The sequence below is a fragment of the Nyctereutes procyonoides genome, unplaced genomic scaffold (genome assembly GCF_905146905.1).
Source record: "Nyctereutes procyonoides isolate TBG_1078 unplaced genomic scaffold, NYPRO_anot_genome, whole genome shotgun sequence".
Classification (NCBI taxonomy): domain Eukaryota; kingdom Metazoa; phylum Chordata; class Mammalia; order Carnivora; family Canidae; genus Nyctereutes; species Nyctereutes procyonoides.
This window is the reverse complement of record NW_026575135.1, coordinates 6,025,138-6,048,773: the sequence shown is the minus strand read 5'-3', so window position 1 is coordinate 6,048,773 and position 23,636 is coordinate 6,025,138. Positions and strand designations below refer to the sequence as shown.

General features: G+C 52.3%; 1 protein-coding gene across 15 annotated transcripts in view; it reads left to right on the top strand.

Moving 5' to 3' along the window:
• The window catches only part of ZNF618 (zinc finger protein 618), a 181,651-nt gene extending 161,709 nt beyond the window's left edge, over positions 1-19,942 (top strand). For 11 of the 15 annotated variants that reach the window (XM_055302645.1, XM_055302648.1, XM_055302652.1 and 8 more), the window contains 4 exons: positions 1,207-1,251; positions 2,212-2,289; positions 13,543-13,644; positions 14,509-19,942. In XM_055302645.1, the coding sequence (XP_055158620.1) occupies positions 1,207-1,251; positions 2,212-2,289; positions 13,543-13,644; positions 14,509-16,025 (1,742 nt within the window). In that variant the 3' untranslated portion in view covers positions 16,026-19,942. The remainder of the gene's footprint in view (positions 1-1,206; positions 1,252-2,211; positions 2,290-13,542; positions 13,645-14,508) is intronic. The other 4 variants (XM_055302649.1, XM_055302646.1, XM_055302651.1 and 1 more) reach the window with 1 other exon arrangement.
• Positions 19,943-23,636: the final 3,694 nt, after the last annotated feature.

Here is a 23,636-nt window from a genome sequence, read left to right as displayed (position 1 = left end):
AGACTTGAACGCGGAGGCTTCGGCCCAGTACGCGGAGCTCCAGCTTTGACCTCTAGCCGAAGGACGAGCTCGTAACCCGGGCCAGCCTCGTCCTTTCCTCCGCCGCAAAGTGGGAATCGCGCACCCATCCCCGTGGTGGTGGACGGGCGGCAGGTGCCCCGTGGAGCTTACGCACTCCCGTGGCAGGGTGTTGTGGTGGTGGTGGCGGTCTGAAGTGAACCAAGTGCTATGTGGAGCCCCGAGGAGAACCGAGCGAGGTGTGCCGCTGGGGGGTGGGGGGCGGCGCTGAGAATGTCAGCGTAACCCCCAAAACCATAGAGAGCTTACTGGCTTTTCCAAGCTGCTCACCGTTTTGAGAAATGTAATCCCGTCTCCAAGAGGTGGCCCTAAAAGTGAGGGAGTGCCTTGGCCAAGGCCATACAGGAAGAAGTAGGGCCAGGACTGGGGCCACCATCTCCCGGGGAGCCTTCCCTCAGCCTCCAGGCTGTACCCTTTGCCTCTCCGTCCTCCAGAGCTGCTACTCGAATCGGGGAGGACAGTGTGAAGTGCTGCTGCCAGCAGCCACCATTTATTGAGCGCTTACTACGTGCCTGGCCTGTGTTCAGAGCTGTATGTGTCTTACCTGTTTTCATCCTTACCACAGCCCCGGGATATGGGGGTTGGGGGGGGTCAGTGTTACTGTGTTATCCCCATTTTCTGGATGAGGAAACTGAGGCCCAGGAGAGGTCAATCATAGCCCCCCCGGGCCCCAGCCTGTAAGAGACGGGGCCGGGACTCCGGGCCTAGTCCCTCTGGCCCTCCCCTGCCGTCTACTGCCTTTGAGGCTCACCTGACAACATCAGGAAGCAAGGGGAATCCCCCAAAGCACAGAACCCCCCCTCCCCCCTTGCAGCTGCTCTGGTGACTGGTGCCAGGACCTAGAAGCAGCTCCCAGCTCCCTGTCCTGAGCGGCAGCCACACCTGGACATTTATTTCCCCATTAGAGCTCTGTGGGCTCACTTTCTGAGATTTGAGGGTGTCCTAGAGGCGTGGCCCTGGCTGACCTTGCCCTGCCCGGTACCACAGCACCAGCCCAGAACGTGGGCCTTGGCTCTCAGATCCTCCGAGAGCCCCGACGGCTTACTGCTTCCTAAGACAGAAGTCATAACAGTCATCTCAGAGCACCAGGACGGGAAGAGACTCAGCTAAACTGTTTCTCTTTTGCAGAAACTGCAAGTCCCCTGATTTCCAATCCTTTCCCTCTCCTACAGAGTAAGTGACGGTCCCACGGGGGGCTGGAGAGGGCAAGGCAGGGCAGAAAGTGAACCCAGCGGCCACATGCTCAGGACCTTCAGGGCACCTGCCCGTTGCCCACCCCGAGGCAGACCTGGCAGCCAGCGGAGGCAGGAGGAGGGCCCAGCCCCGGGCGGGAGGGGGAGTCTGGACAGGGGACGAGGCGGAGCCCTGACCACGGGCCACCTGCCTTCTCCACCCCAGCCCTGGCAGGAACCCAGGCCTTCCCGTTGCTACTCGCAGGGGGGCAGCCTCAGGACGCCTCCTCCAAGCCCATCTCCGCCTCCCTGTGTGTCCCTTTGTCACCCCTCTTCCTCCCACATTCCCCCGTGCCGGGCACTGACCTGAGTGCCGGGGACACGAGGTGGAAGCTGAGGGTCCACCTGCGCACGAGGCCCCCTTCCTGCCTGTGCTGTCGTCCTTCCATCCCGCCCGTCCTGCCTTCCCTGTCCTCGCCTGTCCTGTGTCCTCTCGCCCTGTGCTGCCTCTCTCCACTTCCCACCTTCTCTCTTGCGTACTTCCCGCACCCTTTACTGCCCTCGGTGTCCTTACCTTGTTACTGTTTCATCTGCACATCCATTTGTTCACTGGGCAGAGGATGGGCTGTGGTGGGACGTGGTCTCTGCCCCCTTGGGGCACTTGGTCCGTTAGTGTCACCCCCTCCCCTGTCCCCAGAACGGTGCCTGGCACACAGTAAGCACTCAATAAAGGTCTGCTTGATTGAATTAGGCCCTCTCTGGTTCTGCAGGCAACTCTTCCTCTCCCCATGGCTCCTCCCTCCCCCAAGCCTCTCCCTCACTAGTCAGTGACAGGGGCAGACAGGCTGGGCCAGAGCCCCAAGCGCAGAGCCCCAGTGTGTGTCTGGGTTCCCGGATCCAGGGCTTCCAGGGCCGTTCTGCCCCTAACACAGCTGCCTCATTTCTCCCTCTCCCACCCCAGAACCCTACACCTGTGGCGCCTGTGGGATCCAGTTCCAGTTCTACAACAACCTGCTGGAGCACATGCAATCCCATGCAGGTAAGGGGACCAGCCGCCGGCCCCACCCCCAGCCCCAGGCCCCGCCCAGCCCTGGGTACCGTCCTGGCCCCACCTCCAGCCTCGCCCTGGGTGCTGCCCTTTGCCCCGCCCTGGGTGCCGCCCCAGCCCCAGCCCCACCCTGGGTGCTGCCCTAGCCCCAGCCACGCCCTGGGTGCTGCCCTAGCCCTGGTCTCAGCCCCGCCCTCAGCGCCACCCAGGTGCCACCCTAGCCCAGCCCTTGGCACCGCCCTGGGTGTCACCCTGGCCCCGCCCCAGAGCCTCCATCCTCCTCCTCAGGAAGGGGTCACAGGACCCGGGACCTGCCCTCAGGGAGCCCTGGGGCCCACGGGGGTGGGCGGGCGGGGGTGCGGCACAGGCCTGACCAAGCACAGTTAGGGCCCGGGCTGCAGAAGGCTCCGGAAGGCTGTAGCCCTGGTGCTGAGCCCTGCACCCGACGGGCGGCCAGCGGGAAGGACCGCTGCCCGGGAGGAGGGGGGTGAGGCCTGCCATCCCCGGGAGCAGGGGCGGGAGCTGGGAGCGGGAGGGCAGCCTGGGCCCCAGCCGAGGCACACTCGCCCTGATGCTGTCGGTCCCCAGGCCGGGCCCAGGCCCCACCTGGCATCGGGGTCTAGGTCGGAGGCAGGCCTGGCGCTGGCACCTCGGACCAGTCCTGGGCGCCGCGGGGGAGTCAGGCCTGCGCTGGCCGCTTGCTGTCTAGGTGACCTTGTTACCTGCCCTCCTGGCGCCTTCCAAGCTTGTGGCGTTAGCGCCCTTCTCTGAACCGTCCTGCCTTCAAAGCTGTGCCTCCCGTTCTTGGGTTTTTTTTCACAGTAGCACCCCGCTTCTGCTCCAGTTTCCGCTGTGGTCAGGCAGGCGCTCTGTGCTGTAACAGATAAACCCCAGATTCTCGGTAGCTTGACGTAATCGCTTCTCCCGTCACATCTCAGCCCGATGCAGGTGGCCTGGTTGGGTGGCCTTGGACACGGTCATTTGGGGACCACAGCTGTGTCCTCCCCGTGGCCCCTCAGAGCCTCCCTCTGTCTCGCACCGGGCGGCGGGGAGAGAGAAACACACTTCCTCCTTTTACCCCCTTTGGATCCCAAGCGACACATGTCATAGGTGTTCCGGTCCCAGGGGCGGGGAGCACACCTGTCCAGGGACAGCCTGACACTCTGCAAAGAGAAACGGGAACCTGGGGAAGGCAGCCAGCCCCCCCCCAGAGCCCCCCCGGGACAGGAACGGTGGTGGCTGCTGTATCTGGGATGGTGACCGTTGTGCCCCCTTAGGTCTGGTCTGACCTACGCTGAGTAGCGCAGGACTAGCGTCTCAGGCTGCGGACTGTTCTGTTAGCGCGACCTCTCTGCGTCCAGCGTGTCCGTGCACTTGTTCAGCACGTACTCGGGGGTGCGCCGTCCCCCGTGCTCTCTGGTGGGGGAGCTGGTATTTATTTCTAAAGGACTCCTGAGAATCAGAGCAGAGCCCGAGTGGCCGCCAGGACACGGGAGCTCCAAGCTCTGGGGTGCCTCCAGGCCGCGGGCCCGGGCAGGACACAGGCCCCCCTGCTTCTCCATCTCAAATCCCGGATGTCGGCTGCCCTCCTGCACGTCCTCACGTGCCTCCCACCTCCTGCTCGCCTTTGCCATCACCCGTTCCCTCGCCACCAAAGGCCTCGAAGGCCAGCTGAAGGCGTTCAGACGTGACGCTCTGGGAACCGGGGACAGCACACCTCTTGGACCCCGACTCCCAGCGTCCAGCACCTGCCTATCCCAGCCCAGACCCTCCACCTGCCGCTCCGCCCCCCTCCAGCGGCTTCTGGAAGCTGAGGCTAATTAAGGAAGAGTCAGTCTGGGGGCCTGTGGCTCCCCACCCCTCAGGCAGTTGGGTGGAGGCCATTAAAATGCAAATCAAGGCTGTGCCTGTGGTGGCCCCGTGGCTCCCAAGCAACCCCGACTTGTTTTCTAGGGAGAGCTTTGGGCTGCTTTGTTCTGGTCCACCGCGGGCAGAGAATGCCTCGCTGGCAATCCGGTGCAAAGCCAGCCTGAATCCCAGCCAGGCTGAGTCGGGATTAAAGGATTGACTCCACAGAGAAAAATTAGGCGTCATGATCTGTGCAGTTCACAGCGTCGCTGATAAGGGGGATCAGCCTCGAATAACACCAATCTCATTAAGAGGCTGCTGAATGGCACAGGGTAATTCCCCCTAATAAACTTCTTTTCTGGCCTGTAGGAAAATTTGTCTTGCCCCTGGTGACAGCTCCAGAGTCTGTTTTGGCAGTAACAATACCGCAGATCGCTAACGTTTAGTGAGCAATTACTACAGGTCAGACGAGGCTGTGTCATTAGATCTGCTGAACGAGCCGACGGTCTCATCCCCATCTTAGAGATGATGAAACTGAGGCTCACGGATCAGAATCACGGGCCCAGAGGTGCACAGCGCAGCTTGTACACGGCATCTAAGGTCGTGTGTGCCAGACCTGCCCTCGGAGCTGCTTCACCTCTCTGGGGCTTCAAGCTTTTCATCTGCAAAGTGGGCTAATCCGCGCTCCCACAGGCTGGGTGAGGGTCCTGGAGACGACACGTGTCAAATGTTGAGGGTCGTGGGACGTTCTCGGATACTGAGCGACAACAGGTGCCTCTTCTCCCCGTCCTCTGCCAGGAACAGCAGCTTTCTCCTTCCTGCCCTGGTCCCTCCCCGGGAGATGGCCTGGACTCTGGCTTTGCATCTGGCCCTTTGCAGACGGGGCTGTGCGTGTGCCTCTGTGGTTCTTAGGGGAAAGGCGCACTGAGTGAACTTTATTTTCGGCTCAAGCTATAAATCAAGCCTTTTCACAGGGCATTTACCGAGGACGTCACCTGTGGCAGGACCAGTATCGGTGGGATACGGAGGGGGGAAAAAAAGGTGTTTGAATCAACTGCTGCTAGACCTTGGTCTCCACCGCCTGGTTGAGTCCTCTCCATTCCTGGTCCTGCGGAAAAGCAAGAGGATGAAGGACTCCCCTGTAGCTTTCTAATGGGCTTCTTTTCGTTCATTTTATTTTTTTATTTTACTTTTTGTTTTTTTTTGAGATTTTATTTCTTGATTCATGAGAGACATAAAGAGGCAGAGAGACACAGGCAGAGGGAGAAGCAGGCTCCACGCAGGGAGCCCGATGTGGGACTCGACCCTGGGTCTCCAGGATCACGCCCTGGGCCGAAGGCAGGCGCCAAAAGCGCCAAGCCACCCAGGTGTCCCTTTTCATTCATTTAAAAACTGGATTTATGAAGGGAGAATGTGACATATGGGGAACTCACCAATTTGAAGAATGCAGTTTGATCATTTTGACAACCGGTGGTCATCTAATCACCTCTCGATCAAGATATGGGTATCATTAGCATCCGCCCCAGAAGTTCTCTCCTGCCTCTCTGTAGCCAGGCTCCTCCCCGACCCCAGCCCTGGCAGTCACTCTGCTGCTTCTTGCTGTAGTTTTGCTCTTACTGGAATTTTATAGAAATGGAATTACATGGTATTAAGTTTTTTGTGTCTGGCTTCTCTCAGGTAGCATACTTTTGGATTAACCTGTGTTCTGTGTTCCCAGTAACTCCTTTTTATTTCTGAGGAGGACATCCCCTGTTCGGGTATCCCATGATTTGTTTCTCCATGTCACCAGTGGATGGGCATTTATCTCCAGTTTGAGGCTATTAGGAACAAACCTGCTGTGAACGTCCAAGTACACGTTTTTTTGTGTGTGGACACGCGTTTTTCACTCTGTTGGGTGCGCACCTGCGAGTGGAAATTCTGGGTTACACGATAACTCGTGTTGAATTGGGAATTGCCAGATTATTTCCACCAGGAGCTTGTACCACTTTTCCTTCCCCACAGTGTGTGAGGGGTCTGATTTCTCCACGTCCATCCAAGATACTTGCTATCATTTGACTTTTTGTTACAGCCATTCTCGTGTGCACGAAATGGTATTTCATGATGGTTTTCATTTACATATTCCTGATGACTAATGACACTGAACATCTTGTCTTATGCTTATTGGCCACTTGAATATCTTCCTTGGAGAAATGTCTGTTCAGATCCTTTGGCCATTTTTTAATTTATTTTTTTCTTTTTGTTGTTGAATTGTAAGTGTTCTTTACATATTCTAGATACATGATTTGCAGATATTTTCTACCATATTGTAAGTTGTCTTTTTTGGTGTTTTCTTGATGCTGGCCTTTGAATCACAGAAGTTTTAAATTTTGGAGAAATCCATTGTTTTTTCTTTTATCGTGTGCTATGGGTATCCTTTTTTGTTTGTTTGTTTGCTTTTGGTGTTTTATCTGAGAAACCAGAGCTTTAGCTTTTACGTTTATGAATATATTTCGAGTTAATTTTTGTATGAGGTATCAAGGAAGGGGTCCTGCTTTATTCTTGTGTATGTGCATATCCAGTTGTCCCACCATCATTTTTTTAGAAGACTACCCTTTCCCCCATTAAATTGTCTTGGCACCCTTATCAAAATTCAGTTGTTTTTAAGTGTGAGGGTTTATTTCTGAAATCTCAATTCTGTTCCATTAATCTGTATGTCTTCCTGTCCTACCACACTGTCTTGATTAGTATGTAGCTTTGCAGTAGTTTTAAAATCAGGAAGTGTGAGCCCTTCAACTTTGTTCTTTTTCAAGATCATCTTGGCTACTTTGCATCTCTTGCATTTCCACATGAATTTTAGGCTCAGCTTGTCATTTTCTCTTGAAAAGCCAGCAGGGATTTTAACAGGGATTGTGTTGAATCTAAAATAATTTGGGGAGTATTGCCGTTTTGACAATATTAAATCTTCCATCTATGAACACGGATTGTCTTTCCATTTATTAAAGTCGTTTTAGAGTTCTTTCAACCACGTTTTTAGTTTTCAGTGTACAAATCTTGCTCTTTTGTAAATTTATTCCTATTTTATTATTTTGGATGCTATTATAATATGGAATTATTTTCTTAATTTAATTTTTGGGGTGTTCCTTTGCTGGTATAAAGAAATAAAATTGATTTCTTCTTCATTATGTGTTGATGTTGTTTCCTGCAACCTTGCTGAATTTCCTTATCACTTCTGATAGTTTTTTTTGCGTATGGATTCCATAAGATTATTTATGTACACATCCATTTTATCTACAAATAGAGATCATTTTACTTTTCCTATTCCAATCTGGATGCTTTTTAAAATTATTATTTTTTCCTCCTTGCCCTGGCTAGACTCACTAATGCACATTGAATAAAAAAGATGAGAATGAATATTCTTTTTTTTTTTTTTTTTTTTTTGAGAATGGATATTCTTGCCTTGTTCCTGATCTTAGGGGAAAAGCTTTTAGTGTTTACCATTAAGTGTGATTTTAGCAGTGGGTTTTTCATAGATGCCCTTTGTCTGGTTGAAAAAGTTCTCTTCAATTCCTGGTTGGCTGATTGTTTTTATCATGAAAAGGTATTAGATTTTGTCAAATGCCTTTTCTGCATCTATTGAGACGATCATGTGGTTTTGTTTTTTGTTCAGTTAACATGGCATCTTTGTACGTTGAACCAACTTTGTATTCCTGGAGTAACTCCCACTGTTACAGCTGGATTTGGTCTGCTGTTTTATTGAAGATGTTTGTATCTGTAGTCCTAAGAGATAGTGGCCTGTGATTTCTTTTCTTGTCATTTCTTTGTCTGATTTGATTATCAGAATAATATTTGCCTTGTGAAAAAAAATGGTGAAATGTTCCCTCCTCTTCTGTTTCTGAGAAGAATTCGTGAAGAGTTCCTTTAACCTGATTAGAATTCACCAGTGAAGCTGTCAGAATCTGGACTTTGCTTTTCTTTCTTTTTGTGGGAAGTATTTTGATTATTAATTCAGTCTTCCATAGGTCTGTTCAGATTTTCTATTTCTCAAATTGGTTTTTGGTAGTTAATGTTTTTCTAAGAATTTGTTTATTTTATCCAAGTTACGTGATTTGTTGGAATACTGTTCATAGTATTTCCTTAAAATCTGTTTAGTTTCTATCAAGTCAGCCGACTTAAGTTTTTTTTTTAGATTTCCTTTTTCAAATCCAAGAAGTTTCTTTTTCTACCTGGTTAGGTATGAGTTTATGTCATGAATGGCTATTGAGTTTTGTCACATTTAAAAAAAAAAAGATTTACTTATTTTGAGAGAGAGAGAACGCGCGTACACCTGGGGTGGAGTGGGGGGCAGAGGGAGAGAATCTCGAGCAGACTCTCCACCGAGCACAGAATTGATCCCACGGCCCTAAGATCATGACCCGAGCTGAAATTGAGTTGGACACCTAACAGACTGAGCCACCCAGGCACCCCTGAATTTTGTCACATTTTAATGTGTACTTATAGCTATAGAAATCATTTTTCTTCTCATTTTCTCTTAGTATAGGGAATTGCACTGACTGGATTTATTTTTTTAACCTCAGCTTAACATTTCTGGGGTAAATTCCACCTAGAGATGATAATCTTTTAATATATCTCTGTATTTAGTTTGCTAATATTTGGTTAAGGGTGTTTATGTGTATGTTTATGAGGGATATTGGTTCGTAGTTTCTTCTCCTGCAGTGTTTTTCTCTAGTTTTGGATCAGAGTAATGCCAGCCTCATAAAATGAATTGAGAGATGCTCTTCCCTCTCCATTTTCTGGAATAATGTGTGTAGAATTTATATTACTTCTTTCTTAAATATTTGGTCAGATTCTCCAGTGAACCCAAATGGGATTTTTCTTTGTGACTGGTTATTTAACTATGAACTGAATTTCTGTAATAGATACAGGATTATTTCAGGTTATCTATTTCTTCTGGAATGGGCTTTTCATATTTTGTATCTTTTAGGTTATTTGTTTGCCTCACTTAAGGGGTGGCATCATTTCAGTCTTTCTAATATCTGTAGCATATATAGTAATATCTCCTTCCATCATTCCTGATACTAATAATTTGTGTCCTTTTTCTTTTGAAAATATTTTTGCCTCAAGGTTTATCCTTTTGTCTTCATTTCTACAAAGAACGAGCTTTTAGTTTCATTATTTTTCTCTATTGTATTTATTTTCTGTTTTACTCTTTTTTGCTTTTAGCTGTGTGATTTCTTTTCTGCTTACTTCGGACTCCATTTACTTTTCCTTTTTAAATCTCTCTCAGGGTGGAAGCTTATGGTACTGATTTTAAACCTTTATTCTTTTCTAATGTAATTTTTTAAAAATTTATTTATTGATTCATGAGAAACACAGAGAGAGAGAGAGGCAGAGACATAGGCAGAGAGAGAAGCAGCCTCCTCGCAGTGAGCCCAATGTGGGACTCGATCCCAGGACCCGGTGTCACACTCTGAGCTGAAGGCAGATGCTCAACCACTGAGCCACCCAGGAGTCCCTCTAATGTAATTATTTAATGCTATAAATATGCCCTGCTTTAGATGGATCCCATAAACTCTGAAAGGTTATATTTTAACGTTAAGTTCAAACCATTTTCTAATTTCCCTTATGGTACTTTTTTTTATCTGTGTGATTATAGAAGTGTGATGTTTATTATGCATATAGTTGCAATTTTTCCAAAGACCTATTTGTTACTGATTTCTAATTTTTAATTCAGTTACAGTCAGAGACCATTTATGTGATTTCACTATATTTCTTCCTACCTCCTTTTTCTGGGAACCCAATTATATGTATATTAGGCTGCTTGATCTTGTCTACTCTCTGTTCATTTATGTACAGTCCTTTTCCTTCATTTGTAACTAACAATTACTCAGGGAAGAGAGTTGAAATCCCCAGTTACACTTGTGGGTTTGTCTACTTCTTGTTTCAGTGTTTGCTTCATGTGAAGATATATATATATATAATTTATTTATTTATTTATATTTATATTTAGGATTATTATGTTATTCTTGGTATTTTGACCCTGTTGTGATGGTATAGGGTCTCTTATTACCCCTGGTAATATTTCTTGTCCTGAGGTCTGGTTTTTTATTCTGTAAACTATCACAAACATCCCTAGCTTTCTTCTCCACTATTTGTATAGTATACCTTTACTTAGCCTTTTACTTTGTCTTCATATTTAAATAGATTCCTTATAGATAACCTATGGTAGAGTCGTACCTTTTTATTATTAAGTATGATAATCTCTAATTTTTCTTTGGAATGTAGAGACCGTTTATATTTAATGTAAATTTAATATTATCGAGTTTAAATCTACCATCTTGTTATTTGTCAGACTCAGAAGAGTCATTTGAGTTTTTTGAATCTGGGCTTATATTTTTAATCCAGTTTGGGAAAACTGGCCATTTCTTCAGATATTTTTTTTCTGCCTTTTCCTGGGACTCAAAATTATATGTATATGAAACTCTGATAGTCTCCATGCTCTGTTCCTCATCTTCAGCCTTTTACCCTTTCTGTTTTTCATGTTAGGTAGTTCTCTTGCTCTTTCTCCACTGATTTTTTTCTTCTGTGGCACCTGATCTTTTATCACATATGGTGTGTTTTTTCCCTGGACAATTTATTTTTATATCTACGAGTTCCATTTGAGTTGGTTAGTTTCAGCTTTGGGTTTTTCACATCTTGCAGTTCTCTCCTGATGGTATGCATGTTTCCCTTCGTGACTTTGAGCACATTTATGGTATTTATAACCACTGCTGTAAGCTCCTTACTGGATAATTCCATCATCTCTGTCCTTTGTGGCTCTCTTTCTATTGAGTGGTTTTTCTCCAGGTTGATAGGTCATATTTTCTTACTATTTTGAATGCCTGATAACTTTTACTGTATAATCAACATTGCAAATTTTTATATCATTAGGTGCTAGACTTTGAAAAAGGATTGGACTTTGTTCTGGTTTACAGTTTAGTTACATAGGACCCCCTCGATACTTTGAAGAATTATTTTTAAAATGTATTATAGCAGAGGGGCTCCTGGGTGTCTCAGTTGTTTAAGTGTCTGCCCTCAGCTCAGGCCATGATCCCGGGGTCCTTGGATTGGTCTCCTTTGGGATCCCTACTGAGTGGGGAGTCTGTTTCTCCCTCGCCCTCTGCCCCTCCCTCCCCACTCAGTTCTCTCTCTCCCTTCCTCCATCTCTTTTTTTCTAATAAGTATATAAAACCTTTTTTAAAAATGTACTAGGACAGGTCTAGTGCAGCCCTTAATCTATGGTGAATTTTGCCCCATAGTGAGGCCACCCTACCCAATTCCTTATGCATTGTGGTGTCTCCCTTCTGGTTGAGGGAATGCAAATTATTTCCTCCCCACCCCCACTTCCTGCTTTCTAGTGATTCTTTACCCAGTCATGCAGAACTTGACTCTGCACTTGGGCAGGTGAGTAAGTATTCAGCAGACTTCAGGGAACCCTACTAAAGGTCTCCAGAGCTCTTTCTTTAGGTAACCCCCTCCTCTTTGGTGCTTTATCTGTAAATTCGAGCTCCTTTTGACCTCCCTAAACATTGGTTCCTGCCTCTTCAAATCAGTAAGACCACTGGGCTCTGTTCCAGCTCCCTGTCCCTATGCTGCAGCTTGGAAACTGCTTTCAGGCAAGCTGGGCCAATCGTATTACTTAGCACATTTGTTCCTCTTTTTCTGGGGTCATGCTCCTGGGTTACCTGTCTGAAAGCAGTGGTATCATGATTGACAGTTGTTTGCAACTGGATGGAGAGCAATACCCATGGCAGGTTATGCTTCATGGATGGAAGTGAAAGTCCCCTCTTCCTCTATCTTTGATGCGTAGGTTGGTTTGTTCCTGGACTTGCAAGTCTAAAATACAAATATAAACAATATGTATAAAATTATGATGAGATCTTTTCCTTATGCATTTTCTTTTGTTATCACAGTCTGTGCAACCACCTTTCCTAGTGATTGTAATATGTTCCTTCAAGTGAATGTCTTGGAGTTTCTGTTGTTGTTGTTTGGGGGGTGCTCTTGGTTTTCTTTTTGTTTTTTCCTGGAGTTTCTTAATTAGCCTTGCAGGGCTGAACATGTACGTATTGGGGAAAACTCTTCTCTTGGTATGAAAGTTGTGGCCTTGGCCTCCAAGGCCTGATGCCTCTAATGGAGAAGGATGGAAGATATCTGGCTGCCCCACACAGGTGTCATGGACCTATTCATGTCCTTGGATTTGTGATTCTACCTATAAGATGATGTTGCAGGGAAATAAACCCACAACAACAGAAGCACAGAGAAATGATATTAGAATATTAGGCAAGTAGGTTCATAGCAGAACAGTAATATTGGAAACAGCCCAGAAACTCGGCACTTGGTGTGTGGTTCAACAACCTGTGGCAAATTGTACAACAGAAGCCCATGTGGTCACTTGTGATGACAAGCATGTTACTCAGACCATGTCTACTCAGAAATGATTCTATAAAAATGGCAAGGAGTAGCCATGAAGGGAAGAGAATAGGCATGTGCTATTTTATCATCTCTCTCTCTCTATCTGAGAGAGAGAGGAGAGAGAGAGTGCAGGCCGGGGGCGGGGAAGGGCAGAGGGAGAGAGAGAATCTAAAGTAGACTCCACGCCAGCACAGAGCCAGACACGGGGCTCGATCCCATGACCCTGAGATCATGACCTGAGCCAAAATAAGAGTTGGATGCTCAACCAGCTGAGCCACCCAGGCACCGGGCATGTAGCATTCATTTATGAGACAGTCACACATGCACAAGTAAACAAAAATTAGGAAAATGCATGGAACAGGCATTAGGAGTCAGGGGACCCGGGATCTCTGTCTCAGCCTTGCCTTTGGTTTTTTTGTGTGATCCAGGGTAACTCACCTGTATCTGGGCTTCAGTTTCCACATCTGACACCTAGGGCTCTGGTTTTGCTTTTTTCCTTTAAATTTTTTAGTAAATAAACTGAAAAGATAAACACCCTTAAGAGAAATGAGAGAATGTGAGGTCCCTTAGGCCACTCACTAACTGATCCCCCTTGCCCATTTCTGAGCTGGAACATGTGGTTGTGTGTGGGTGTGGGGCTCCCCAGGTAGACTCCAGGGCAGCGGTTCCCACCCCCGAGTGCTTACTGTGCTCCTGGCCCTGCGCTTCAGCCTTTCTTTGCATTTCCTTCTCTGGTCGGTCCTTCTGGCACGTGTGTCACATCCGTGTGCTCATCTGCATTTTCTCAAGTGACACCGTGGGGGTTTTGCAAGCAAAATATGGCTTCCCGAGCAAGAGCCAGGATTTGGACCCAGGCCTGAGTCCTAGAGGCCTTGTTTGGACTTCACCCGCCATGCTGTAGTTCTTGTTTTGTTTGTTGGCGGGCCTCTTGCGCAACAGGGTCCCACGCTGTCCCCTTTGTATCCGCAGCGGACAACGAGAACAACATCGCCTCCAACCAGTCCCGATCACCACCTGCTGTCGTAGAAGAGAAGTGGAAACCCCAGGCCCAGAGGAACAGCGCCAACAACAGTAGGTCTCTCCCAGGCCAGGGCCCAGGGCCTCACAGAGGTCTGCCCCCTGCTCCTCTAGCCCCGGCTCCAGTCGCTCCCTTCTGCCCACCCACCCCGGCCCCCAGTCCCACCGCCTGTGCCTCTCATGGTGATACAAGACTGCATGCGAAGCTCTTATATACCTAAGACCTCATTCTTGGGAATTGTGACCTCACTGGACGGGCAGAAGGAAGCCCAGGGAGAAGAGGTGATCTTTTTGTGGTCAGAGAGCACATATTTAGTGATGGTCAGAAGTGGAACCCACTCTCCACAATTTCTCTTGGGTGCTCTTTCTTAAGATGCTGTGGCCTCATTTATTTTATTCACTAGAGTCCTTTATTAGAGGCAGGCAGTTCCCATGTTGAGAAAGAAGTTAGACCAGTTGGCTTCTAAAGTCTAGGTGCCTGATACACGCAGCAAGTGTGTTGCATACGTACCCTTATGTTCTAGTCCCATGCTCATGGCAGGCATTGCTAGTCGATCCTAGAGTGTTACTCCGTGAGAGTCACGTGTTAAAGACCACCAGCACCACCAGTTTGTGTACAAGATGAAACCTCCCCGTAACACCTAATGCCAGATGCTTAGAGTAGTAGGCTGCTGCCAGACGAAGGAACCTCAGATGCCAAGTTTTTCTTTCTAAGGTTTTATTTATTTGACAGAAAGATAAGGAGCAAGAGAGCACAAGGGGGGAGCTGCAGAGGGAGGGGCAGGGAACCCCATGTGGGGCTCGAACCCAGGACCCTGGGATCATGACCTGAGCCAAAGGCAGATGCTTAACTGACGGAGCCACCCAGGCGCCCCTGGTGCTGGGTTTAATCACATCTCTCTCTGTGTCCCCTGCCAGCCATGAGCAGCGGTTTAACACCCAACAGCATGATCCCAGAGAAGGAGCGGCAAAATATTGCAGAGCGGCTGCTGAGGGTCATGTGCGCCGACCTGGGTGCGCTGAGCGTGGTGAGTGGGAAGGAGTTCCTGAAACTGGCCCAGACGCTGGTGGACAGTGGTGCCCGCTACGGGGCCTTCTCAGTCACGGAGATCCTGGGCAACTTCAACACACTGGCGCTAAAGCACCTGCCACGCATGTACAACCAGGTGAAGGTGAAGGTGACGTGCGCCCTGGGCAGCAACGCCTGCCTGGGCATTGGGGTCACCTGCCACTCGCAGAGCGTCGGCCCCGACTCATGCTACATCCTCACGGCCTACCAAGCCGAGGGCAACCACATCAAGAGCTACGTGCTGGGCGTGAAGGGCGCGGACATTCGTGACAGCGGCGACCTGGTGCACCACTGGGTGCAGAACGTGTTGTCGGAGTTCGTGATGTCAGAGATCAGGACGGTGTACGTGACGGACTGCCGGGTGAGCGCGTCTGCCTTCTCCAAGGCCGGCATGTGCCTTCGCTGCTCAGCCTGTGCCTTGAACTCGGTGGTGCAGAGCGTGCTGAGCAAGCGGACGCTGCAGGCCCGCAGCATGCACGAGGTCATCGAGCTGCTCAACGTGTGCGAGGACCTGGCGGGCTCCACGGGCCTGGCAAAGGAGACCTTCGGGTCGCTGGAGGAGACCTCGCCGCCGCCCTGCTGGAACTCGGTCACGGACTCGCTGCTGCTGGTGCATGAGCGCTACGAGCAGATCTGTGAGTTCTACAGCCGCGCCAAGAAGATGAACCTCATCCAGAGCCTCAACAAGCATCTGCTCAGCAACCTGGCAGCCATCCTGACGCCCGTAAAGCAGGCGGTCATCGAGCTGAGCAACGAGAGCCAGCCCACCCTGCAGCTGGTGCTGCCCACCTACGTCAGGCTGGAGAAGCTGTTCACGGCCAAGGCCAACGACGCGGGCACCGTCAGCAAGCTGTGCCACCTCTTCCTGGAGGCCCTCAAGGAGAACTTCAAGGTGCACCCGGCGCACAAGGTGGCCATGATCCTGGACCCGCAGCAGAAGCTGCGGCCCGTCCCGCCCTACCAGCACGAGGAGATCATCGGCAAGGTGTGTGAGCTCATCAACGAGGTGAAGGAGTCCTGGACCGAGGAGGCCGACTTCGAGCCCACGGCCAAGAAGCCCCGCTCCGCCACGGGCGAGAACCCCGCAGCTCAGGAAGATGATCGGCTCGGGAAAAACGAAGTGTACGATTACCTGCAGGAGCCCCTCTTCCAGGCCACCCCTGATCTCTTCCAGTACTGGTCGTGCGTTACCCAGAAGCACACGAAACTCGCCAAGCTGGCCTTCTGGCTGCTTGCGGTTCCGGCCGTGGGGGCCAGGAGCGGGTGTGTAAATATGTGTGAGCAAGCCCTTCTGATCAAAAGGAGGCGACTGCTCAGTCCAGAAGATATGAACAAACTCATGTTTCTGAAATCCAACATGCTTTAAGACTTCAGAACACTAAGAAGAGAAAAGAAGAGAAAAAAAGAAAAGAGAAACGTTAGAAAAAAAAAAACCACAAACACACACACACACAACACTGTCGCAAACAAAGAAAAGGAATTTAAGTTCTAAACACTGTGGACCTCATTATAAACGCCCCCCTGGAAACTTAAGTGCTTTTTCAGTGTGTGCGTGCATGTGTGTGTGTGCACGCCCGCCCGCCCGTGTGCGGATGCGTCCGAGCACGCGTGCCGTGGGTGTGCGGTGTGGGGCGCGGGGGCCCTGTGCTCACCTGTGGGGCCGCCGCAGCCTCACGCACCCATGCACACACACACACTCACGCAACCCTGGTACATGCACACACGCCTGCCCGTGGGCACGTGTGCATTAAGCCAGGTGTGTCAGGAAAGCTGAGTGGGAAAGAGGGAAGACACTTCACCTCCTTTTCTCAGTGAGGGGGCTCGAAAGACTCCGTTTTCAGGTGTGCAGATTGGTAGGAAGCTGATGTTGTAAAATGTTCAGGCAGCTGAGATCTGAAGTGACTTGACGCTCTCTGTCCTTGACCCCGTGCGCCCCCCACCCCCTCCACCCCTCCCCGCCCCTGCACCCCCTCCTGCACCCACCCCGCCCCGGCTGCTCTGCCATGGATTCTCCAAACTGCATCAGATGGACAGTTTCTGCACTGGACTTAGTTCTCGTTCACCTTCAGGGCATTGAGCTGTTGCCTTCGAGACACCCACGGGTGTTCGCGGGGCAGCCGCCTTAGAAACACACCTATCTATCTCCCCAAATCAGGAAAGGAGACTTTAAGAATATAAAGCTGACTTTTTGCTTTTTAATATAAGATAGAAAAAAAAAGACATTTTTTAAAGAAGTATAGAGACCTCTCCACTCCTTAATAATGTTTTTTTCCTAACGTTTTAGCAGTTTTTACCTTTTTTTTTTTCTTTACAGATTTGATTTTAGACTCTGCTAGGAGGCACTGAATGTCTGTAACTTATATTTTGGAGGTTTTTTGTTCGTTTGTTTTTTTCCTCAGTTGCCCTTTTTGTTCCTCAAATCACACTGTAAACTAGCTCATCTCAGTGGTATATTCAGTAGCCTGAGGTTTTTATCAGCCCTCCCTGGACAGGCCCATTTTCATGTATTCGAACAGCCGAGACCACGAACTCGGCTTTGCTGTTTGGAAACCAGGAGTGGGTTTGGCGTCACACGTTTCACAGACGCGGGGTTCGGTGGAAGCCATAGGGGCCGCATGTGGCTCGGGAGTTCTCCTGAATGTACGCGCAGGAGCCGCCCTCCTGGTTTGCTGTGTCTGGTACCGCGAATGTCTGACTTCTATACCCAGAGTGCATTACACTACTCGCCACACCACGGACACTTCCAGCTCAGCAGGGACTCCCGCGTCCATCCGTGTTCATGTCCGTCTCACCTCAGACCCACGGCCCCTCTCCCCCCCCCTCCCCGGGGCCCCCAGGGGCGGGTTCTGGTCGTTCTCTGGCCCACGCCCTGTTGGGGGGGACTCCCCCCACCCCCCCACCTGAGCCTCCTTCCACGACAGTAGTTGAGCATGGTGCCTTGCGGGCCAAACAGTTGTCGTCTTGAGGGGGGAATGGCATCAGGCCACATTGAACTTGAGGCTGTGCAAGATGGCTTTGCTCTCCATGAGCAGTTTAGGTTCTACACACTCGGTCCAGATGCCAAGACGGTGGCCCCTCTGCCCTCCCAGAGGTGGTGGTCCTGTCGGGGTCAGCACGCCACCCCAAGCCCCCACCCCCAGCCCCGTGAGTAATGTGCTGGTGGCCCTGTGGCCCCCCACTCTCCGGTGCCCATGGCTGGGGGATAGATGGTTACACCGAGGACTTCGCTAAGAACAGCCACCATCGTGGAGGGCTCCTTGGCAAAGGCACGTTTTACCATTTTGAGGGTTGACTTAAGTCCGCTCCATCCCTTCCTGGAAACAAAGCATTACTTAGCAGTGAGATACCTCGACTCCAAAAAGCACTGTACAACAGCCCCCTCCTCGGCTCGTGGCAGCTCGGGAAGTCAAGCTGGCTCAAAAACTCGAAAAGGCTCAGGACTGTAGACCAGAACGGTGTCCCTGGGGGGCCGTGCCTGCTCGAGTCACCTCATGAGAACTGACCCAGCTTTTCCCTCCAAGTCTCGGACATACTGAAATGTGTCAGAACGGGCCGTCGGCACCTTCGCTCCAGCAGGCGGTGGTCTCAGGAACCAGTGTGCCCTTGCCTCTCCTGGAGAAGTTCTAGAGATTTCCCCCACGTTTCCAGCCGGGGTCACACCACCAGAGGAGCCTCCATCTGCGCTGGACAGTCACCTGCTGTCACTTTCTAGAGAGCGTGGGAGCATCCGCATACCCTTTGATCCAACCTTTGCGGACGTTCTGGAAGGTGGCTACAGGGTTGCCCAGTGACAGCTGTTTTGCTTTGCTGCTGGGGAGCAGCCCTCGACCTGGCACTTGGAACCACGCGAGGAGGGACCAGAGCTGCCCACGCTGTGTGGTTGGTGGGAGCAGGGCTGTTCTGGCGATGCCCCATTGTTGGGCCAGTAGGTCAGGAAACAGACCTTTCTCTTTGTTGCAAAGCCATGGGAGGCCGAGCCCGGACGTGCAGTTAGAGCACTCGCAGTCTTGTGGGGACGCGGGCACGTCTGCCCTCCAGAATGAAAACTCAAGTCTGTCTAGTTACACTCTGGGTGTCGAGTTATCGGTGTCACCCCCGTTCTCTTCTTCCTCCCCACCTCCGTTCAACCCTCCGGGCTTGGCTTGCTCTGCAGGTAGAAGGTAGACGCCACTGGGCGCCCTGGAAGCTGCCTCGTGGGGCTGGCCCCATCCAGATACGGTGACAAGGTGGCAGGCGGTCCTCTGTCTCTTGCAGCCACCGGTTCCCCAGAAACTGGGCGTCACCGACAGGAAAGGCTGCATCACGGTGCCCCTACGGTCGGCTTTCTCACACAGGCAGTTCCCAGAGTGCAGATCTCGCTGCAGTGAACCGCTTAGTAAAACCCAAAGATCTCACAGGTCCAGCCACTGGCGGCCCCTCGTTTCCAGCAATAGCCACCTGATCCAGATTCTAGTTTAGCCAAAGGATTGAGGTAGACTCTTCATCTCATCTCCCGGCACCTCCCTGGCGCCGACCGTCAGGAGGATGTGTCCTGCTCCCCAGTTCTGTGACCACGATGGGACTTCCCACCGCAGGCCCTCGGTTGCCAGCAGACCAGGGGATGGGGCCGTTTCTGCCGTGTTCTCGGCGGCTCTGTGGTCTTCTGCTGGCTCGGACACGGCTCGCCTCAAGCCATTCCCAGGACAGAAATGGTCTTGTTTTGACATAGGTGGGCCCCAGAGGGGAGATGGAGAGAACAGCCCCTCCATCCTGCAGGGTGTTCTCCCCTCATCTCACATCCGCTGGCTTCACCTCCCCACCCCACTCCCCCCTCAACCTCCAAATCCCAGGCCAAGGACTGCAGCCCTCTGGGCTGTCGTTGTGAGCAAGGCTGGGCACAGATGCTCTTGTCCCAACACTGTTCTTCCCTCCCTGGGCCCGGGCCCAGCAGCCAGGCCTCAGATAGCGGTCAGAAACCAGGAAACAGAAACAGGAGGGCCACTTGAGCTAAGCGGCCCCTGCCCGTGCTTCTCCTTGGGGGGTCCAGGGCACAGAAAGCCGCTGCACCGTCTGCAAGCAAGGCGGCTTGGCCCCCTGATGGCCTCTGGTTGGTGTTGGGATTGGCCCTCCGTGGGGACAGGGGCTGAAGGTTTCCTGGAGGAGAGAACCGTCCGAGGAAGGACTTCCTTTTTACACCGGGTCCGTAAGCTGCCAAGTGTTCTCCCCTTGAGTTTGCTCCTTTATCTCCTGCACTTTCAAGACACACCAGGGAAAAGCTCTGCAAGGCGTGTTTTCCACTGTGAAGCCGAACCTCTGCCTTCCGGAGCCCCCCCTGTGCTTGCACGAGGCCACCTGCTTCTGCCCGGCTCGGCCTGGACCCCTTGGGCACCTGGAGAGACGTCAGGGCCGCAGCACACACCCTCGAGGGCGCACGTTCCCAAGCAAGGTTTGCGAGGAAGCTGGGGTGCGGATGGAGAAGGGAGGTCCCGTGAGAAGCGGCCCAGAAGGGACCGTGCCTGGAGGTTGTCACCATGATGATGTGCTCGCAGAGACGGGAAGAGGGGGTGCCCTGGGCCTTGGGGACGGCGGCAACGCCCGTGTCCCTGGGATGCACCTGGCGGGGAGCCCCTAGAGAGGCGGAGTCGGGCTCGGGGTGTCCCCCAGAGACGGTAGGCGGGGGCTCCTGGCTCAGCCCCCCGGATCCAGCTGGGCCTGCCCCGCTCTTCACTGTGGCTAATGTTTGCTAGGCCAGTTATGGTGAACCAATGATACGGTGTTGTGGTTTTGGGTTTTTTTTCCCCCCCCTTACGTTTCCCTCCCGGGTTCCCCTCTTCAGGGTTTTCTGGAGGCGTTTGTTGCCGTCGTTCTGTTTTTCTTCCTCTCTCCCTTGGGTGTGAGGCCCGTGGTCAGCAGAGGCCCGCCTCTCCCTGGAGGGCCCCGTGCTTTCTGGGCGAGGAGGCACCTGCTCCCGCTCCGATGAGGGTGAAGATCCGTAGGGCACTGTCTGCTACATTCACGTCCCCGCCGCCGTCGCCGCCACCCCGGGTGTCGCTTTCAAGATCCAGCTCCGCACAGAGGAGGATCTGCTAGGTCTGCAGCTGGGCGTCCGCACCGGGACCCCCGAGGGTCCTTACGCACCCGCGCGTCCCCACCGGGCACCTTGACTCTTCGAACCAAAGTTCCTTAAGGGGCACAGCCCAGCCTTGTCCGCAACCTCAGGGGCCTGGGATCCCTGGGCGCTTCCTGAAGCCCAGGCTGGCAGAGACCGGGGGTCCGAGACTGGCCGGAGGAGGCCTCCTCCCGCAGCCCAGGTGCCAGCCGGTCCCCGCCCGGGGCCCTCCCACGGTGGCCCGGTTCCGGGCGGCGAGCCAGCTCGGGGGCCCGGGTGGGGCCGGGACTCGCCGGCCAGGACAGAGGGGACCCGCCGGGTGGCGGTCCGGGGCCATTCAGATCCCAAGCATCAGGAAATCATTTTGTACAACCACCCGAAGCAGAGATATTTTTTAAAAAGCGTAAATTATTTTCGATTGTTTTCTGATCCTACCTTTTTCTTTCTCTTACCCCCCCTCCCCACCCCCGCAACGTCACATCGGTGATTCTTTCACATCAGGTAAATCTCGAGAAAGCCTTGGCGCCCCTCCCTCCCGCGCCCCGCTCAGTAACCACGTGCGTGCACCCCCGTCCTTTCTCAGTAGTTACGACGTTCTAGGCAATACCATGGGCACATCTGACTGTGTCTCTCTCTCTCTCTCTCTCTCCGAGTGCAAGAAACTCAAGTCATCTTAAAAAAAAAAAAATACAAAAAAAATTTACAAAAAAGCAAACACAAAAAAAAAATATCTTTTTTAGGCCAGAGTTTTCTACAGGTATTAATGAATATTTTTCTTAATCCTTATAAGTTTTATGTGTTTAATATTTCTTAATACCGGTAGCATTAATTTATACTTTTGTAGCAACACAATATTTTTATAAACAGCCAGTGCTTGGCTCCAGTCTCCACGAGGGGTTTATGCAGGGCCATCTTGGGACTCTGTGTACCATGTACTGTATTTAAAAAAAAAAAAGTTACCTAGTGTCACCCTTGCTGTGTTAATTAACAAAAGACGTTGTTTGCGGTCTCCTGTGTCGTTGGTGTGGATCCAACAGCTCTCCAAGGAGTCACGTTGCATGGGGGTTGAGTTGACGGTTCTTGTGATCTGTAAAACCCCCGAGACCAAACTTGAGGGTTTATTTAGGGTTTTCTGTTTGTCCTTTGGGTTTTTCGTTTCACTTTGTTTTGGTACCGTTATCTCCATTTACAGCCAAAATCAGTTTCGTGATGTTTAAAACTTTTTCTGATGTCTAATGGAGGAAAGGAACAGGAAAAAAAGAAGAAAAGAAAAAAAAAGATTTTTACAGAGTAATAAAATTTAAAACTGAGCTGTTTAAATGTTGCTGTTTTTACCTGTCTGTTCTCGTCCGAAAGTGGGCCATTCCCAGGAAGAAGAGGAAGGTTCCACTTGGTTCCTTAAATCGCCAAAAGCCCTAGCCCAGAATTCACCCCCCAACCCCCCCGAATTCTTGCAACATTATTTCCCAGTTGGTTGATGCCAAGGCAAAAAGACATCCTTTTAATGGTTAGAGAGGATCAGTTACTTAAATGATTTCATGTCGGTGTTGTATTTATGGTTTTACAATAAAACAACCTTTAGGAAGATGGTGGTGTGTGGTGGTCTTTCTTGGGTTTGGCGTGGGGCCATGTCACCCAGTGAGAAGCGGGGCCCCTGGGCGTGCCCGGGCCAGAGTCGGTGCCCAGGGACGCGGCGGGCCCGGGGGTCAGCCCCTAGCCGAGCCCGGCTCAGCCCACGGGGCCTTGCTTGCGGAGACCATCGGCCAAGGGAAGAGGGTGAGCTTGACCTGAGTCCCTCATGTGCACTGTTTGCCCCTCGTGACCCTGTACCCAGCAGCCTTGGATGACGCCTGTGACCCACATGCGTGCGCTTCGGGGCACCGGCCTGGGCGGACTTCACGGGCCTCACCCAGAGCCTCACACCCCAGACACACGCACATCGGTGCTTCCAGTAGAGCTGAGGGCAAGTCCGAGGAGAGAAGATGCCACCAGAAGGCGAGCGGGACCTGAGGGGCCGCAAGGGTGACCCTGAGAGCGGGTGTGCGCTGTCCGCTGTCCGCCGCTCCGCCCCAAGGCCCACTGTCTCGCCTCGGCCGCCGCGCTCTCCCCGGGCAGGGCGTGCTTCGTGGCCCATCAGCTGCCCCGGGAGCACGGGGAGCACGGGGAGCCGGCTGCGGGCCGGGCCCCTCGCGGGGGACGTGGGCCTTCCCGTGGGCGATGCCTGCGACGCGGACCGGACCACGGGGACCTCTCGCAGGAGCGGCTGGCGTGTCCTCGGGGAGGTCCCACGCGGGGCAAGACAAGTCGGGAGTCCCGGCGGCTGAACGGGTCCTGCCCCCCCGGGAGCCGGGAGCTCGGCGTCGCGGTGCCAGAGGGCCCAGGGCGCGGCCCAGACCTCCCCGCGGCCCAAGGGCCAGCCTCGGGCCGTGGAGGGGACGTTACTAAGCAGCCCTGGGTTTGGTGACAGGTGTGACCAGTACCGTTAAGGTGAGACTCCCCAGGAACCACGGGATTACAAAAACATCCCTGACGAGCCAGCACCTCCCAGCGGCAGGTGGCCAGAGCTGGTCTGTGCGGCGCGGGGGCGGGGGACAGGCCCGGCCGTAGGACAGGTGACCTCTGTCCGGGCGGAGAGCCTGTCTCTTCCCCGAGCGCCTCACCTGTGTCCTGCCCGAGAGGCCTGGCGGTGGCCCGTGACCGGCACCGTCCTCGGGACCGGCCTCTGTTGGCGGCTGGAAGCCCAGGCCTGGACCTTCGGGGGACGCGGGGGTCTTCGTGGGGTCCGGCCGAGCGGGCCGCCCGGCCTTCCGCAGTCCTCGTCCCTGCCCCGGGGCTCGTCCCCTGCCTCCGTCCTTCCCCGCGGGACTCCAGCCCGTGGGCTACTGGCCC